The sequence below is a fragment of the Acytostelium subglobosum genome, assembly GCF_000787575.1.
Source record: "Acytostelium subglobosum LB1 DNA, scaffold: scaffold76, whole genome shotgun sequence".
Taxonomy (NCBI): domain Eukaryota; phylum Evosea; class Eumycetozoa; order Acytosteliales; family Acytosteliaceae; genus Acytostelium; species Acytostelium subglobosum.
Genome location: NW_012236457.1, coordinates 1 through 3,715, shown reverse-complemented (window position 1 = coordinate 3,715; position 3,715 = coordinate 1). Strand labels below are relative to the sequence as shown.

The following is a 3,715-nucleotide window of genomic DNA, read 5'->3' as shown; positions in this document are numbered from 1 at the left end:
ATTCAATTCTGTGCGAGGTGGGGATTCAGTTTATATGAGCGAGGTCCATCCCACGCACAAGTGCACAATAAATAAAATGAGTGTTTGGCATCTCAAAAGAGACATTTTGACTCAAAGTCAACAAAACTGTATGTATATTTTGAGATATTGATTGATCAATTAATAAATAATTATGGTTTGGTCGTATAATAATACAAATGATTGTTATGGATATAGATCTTGATGTAGATTATTGTGGTATTTATTATTTATTTAATTTATAATTTTGGAGTACATTGGACAAATATTTCTTAGATATCACCGACAGCGGTGTGTTGGCTTGGATGGAAGCGAACTCAGAGTCGTATATAGTGATGGTGGACTCTGCCAACTGGTTGTACCATGTCCTTGGAGATTGTTTTGAGGCATCGTTGGACTTGGCCCTCTTCAATGGTTGAATGGTTGGACGATCACCCTCTATGGTTGCACTGATCGCGTCTATGTTTGGTACCATTCCTCCCGACAGGTACGAGTCTATCAACAATGATTGCATAAACTCTGGAGTGAAGCGATGATTGGATCCATCCACGATCTCTTTGACGACCTTGTGTCTATTCTCTAGGCCAAAGTTTGCTAGGCGATCCAACGACCCATACTTATGTAAGAATGTTCCAACGTGTAGAACCTGTGCATGGATATAGGAGGTAACAACTTTTCCAAACAAGTTGACGTAGTTATTACCAAATGGGATGGAGTAGGACAGGTATAGGTCCTCAGTGATTCTGTATTGATTGGTCTGTGCCATAAACACCAAGAAAGTGTATTGTTTCCACAACACATTGAGCTGTAACTGAAGGTTAGCGCAGTGTAACAATGAAATGGTAGAGTGACTGTGTATACTAACCTTCTGGACCTCTAGATTGGCGACACTGTAGGGTAGACCCTCAATCCTCTTCCTCAAATCTTGTGACTGAGTCTTGGTCAATGGATGGAATTGTCTCTTGGTCTCACTCAGCTCTGTCGGCGCATTGGATATAGATGTTGATGATGTTGATGTTGTTGATGTTGTTGATGTTGTTGATGTTGTTGATGTCGTCGATGTTGATGTCCTTGTCGTTTGATCGAGTGATTGATTGATTGGACTATTGGAGTCCGTCCTTGTCTCAAATGGTGCCAAGGGTGAGGTTGTGGATAATAATACATGTGATGATTGAATTGATTGATTGATTGAATGATTGAAGGTTGGTGCGGCTGGTGGCATGGATGTTGAATTGTCAATGGATATAGATGTAGTACTTTGAGCGGCAGGTTTGGCTGCGGGCTTGGCTGCGGGCTTGGCGTCGGGCTTGGCTGTGAGGTTAGCGGATGGCTTAGAGGGAGGACGACCACGTCCTCTTTTGGCAGGTGCTGCTGGCACTTGATCGATTGCCTCTGCATTCTGAACGACTGCCTCTGGGGCGGGTCTCGAGGTGAACTGTTGGCACTGTAACATATTATCAAATATGTGGTCAGAGTTGTTGATTATTGATATGGTGTCTGTGTAGTTGAGTGTCAGCTTCTCAAAGACACTGTCAATGGTGTCACCAGACTCGGTCTTGGGTACCTGGATGCCACATTTGCGAATTGCAGAAAAGAACTTGTCTCGGACAGCCTCTTGCACACTCTTCAAACGTTGAGCAAGCTTGGTGGTGTCATTCTGAAGAGCACCAGACGGATCCAGATATTGATTGACGGCCATGATTTGCTCGGGGAGGGCCTGGGTGTCACGTTGTAGAATGATGTCCAGACGATCAATCTCCTGTTGGGTGCTATCGACGAAACCCACCAAATGTTCTATCTTGTGGGAGTGAGTCTTGACCAAACGCCTACTATTAGCATACGCCTGTGTCACGATGAGACCGCCAAACATCCACTTGTGCTTGCCATTCGATTGCACCTGCTCAACAGCCAGGTTGTTGATTGAGTTGGCATCCTCCTGTGGGAGTCTATTCTTTGAGTTGAACACTTCCACGACCTTCTTGTGGGATGAGACTGTCTTCTTGGCTGCGGCGACCTTCTTTGCAGTCTTCTCCAACTGCTTCTTCAATCTTTGGATCATCCCAGAGGTCTCATCGATTCTTCTCTCTAGCGCGGCCACCTCCCTGATGGGAGGCGGTGTAAACAAATAGCCAGACCTCTTTGTCATCTGTCTGGTGTTGTTCATCACCATATGGAGGGAGCATAGTGGAGTGTGTAACTCATCTCCAATCCATGTGTCTGGTCCCTTCTCGTCCAACATGTTCTTTGACCGATCATTGCCATCTCGTTTGTAAAAGTCTGACCTGAGTTCGAATGAATRTGGATCGAATGTGTGGATGTTGTCCATGTTGCATGTGCACCAAGCACACTTGTAGGTGGTGGCTGGGTGATACACACACTTGCAGCCCTTGAGTGTGCATAAACACATGTAATCGGAGACAACGATCAACTCAATCTCACATCCTGGAAGACAGTCCAACTGTAGTGAGTGTGAATGAGTGAGTGTGAATGAGTGAGTGAGTGACAGTGGTGGACTGGGCCAGAACACTCAGGTACTTACAGTCTTGCTAGTATAGAGCTCATTGATCATCTCCATTACCTCTGGCAAATGCTTCTCAAAGGTGTCATGTGATTCCTTTCCGTGGTATACCAAAAATGGTGCATTGTGTCTGTATGACTTGTGCTGGGCGATTGACTTGTCCTTGTTGATGATCTCAACTGATCCTGTTAGAAAGGAATGTCTTCTTGACCTGGTCCCAACTGCCGAATCAAGGGCCACCTTCAAAATGATCTGTTGAAATGGATATGTGGTTGAGCGTCAGTGAGTATGAGAACATTGATCAATCATACCTTTTTTGGGATGGCTGGTGGCGGCAGCGTCGATGAGGTAGTTGGGGGTGGATCAGTTGTGCTTGTGTTGCTTGTATTGCTACTCGTGGAGCTGGTGCCGTACTCTCTAAGTGCAAGTCTGTGTACAACCTCACCCAAGTCAAAGTATGCCCCTTTGCCGTCCTTKGTTGGAATAACTTTAAGAGACTTGACAAACTCATCTCTTCTCTCGATAAGACGCTTCTTGATATTGGAGAGCTTGTAATCACGATCCTTGATCTCCTCTGGCTGTTTGGTCACTCCAGATGCAAGGTTGGCAAATTGCTCAAAAGTTGGAAGTTGTGCTATTTTGAGAACATTGTTGTTAGTCACTCAAACAAATACAATGTACATCATGTACAATAGCAATGTATGTAACTTACAAGAAGTGATGCCCAGTTTGCTCATATACTCATTCCAATCTTTGTCAGGTATAGTTGCTGATCCTTGACCCTTAAAGAGATCGATTAATGTGTCCGGTGATGGCTTTGGCATCATGTTTGCGCAAGCCATMGTAGCGAGTCTATAGGCTAGCTCAAGCATATCATTGTAGTACACTTCATCGCTTAGGAGCCTGGCCATTGTTGCTTGCAATGGCTCGTCATGCAACACATCCAACTCGCCTGTCAGTGGATCGCAAACCGGACACGCTTCTCTATCTAATCCTTGACTGTTACAAACGTGCTTCTTCTCACGTAAGTGTCGATTTAACTCCTTTGACGTCGTGAACTCTGCTTCACACCACGTGTGCAGACACTGATACTCCTTCGCCTGCCTATTGAAGTGCCCACAGGATAGACTGCAAGCAACAGCGTCGCATTTGGGATGACTCTTGTTCTCGTGATTAGAC

General features: G+C 45.0%; 2 protein-coding genes across 2 annotated transcripts; both read right to left on the bottom strand.

Annotated features, from left to right (window-relative positions):
* Positions 1–721: 721 nt before the first annotated feature.
* On the bottom strand, positions 722–2,593 carry SAMD00019534_126670 (hypothetical protein; the record flags this gene model as incomplete). The annotated part of the gene is made up of 3 exons (XM_012892108.1): positions 722–823; positions 884–2,476; positions 2,558–2,593. Coding segments are annotated over 3 exons (1,731 nt in total), but the record flags the coding sequence as incomplete, so codon positions are not given.
* Positions 2,594–2,853: 260 nt separating this feature from the next.
* Positions 2,854–3,447, bottom strand: SAMD00019534_126660 (hypothetical protein; the record flags this gene model as incomplete). Its single annotated transcript, XM_012892107.1, has 2 exons — positions 2,854–3,170; positions 3,249–3,447. Coding segments are annotated over 2 exons (516 nt in total), but the record flags the coding sequence as incomplete, so codon positions are not given.
* Between the last annotated feature and the right edge of the window lie 268 nt (positions 3,448–3,715).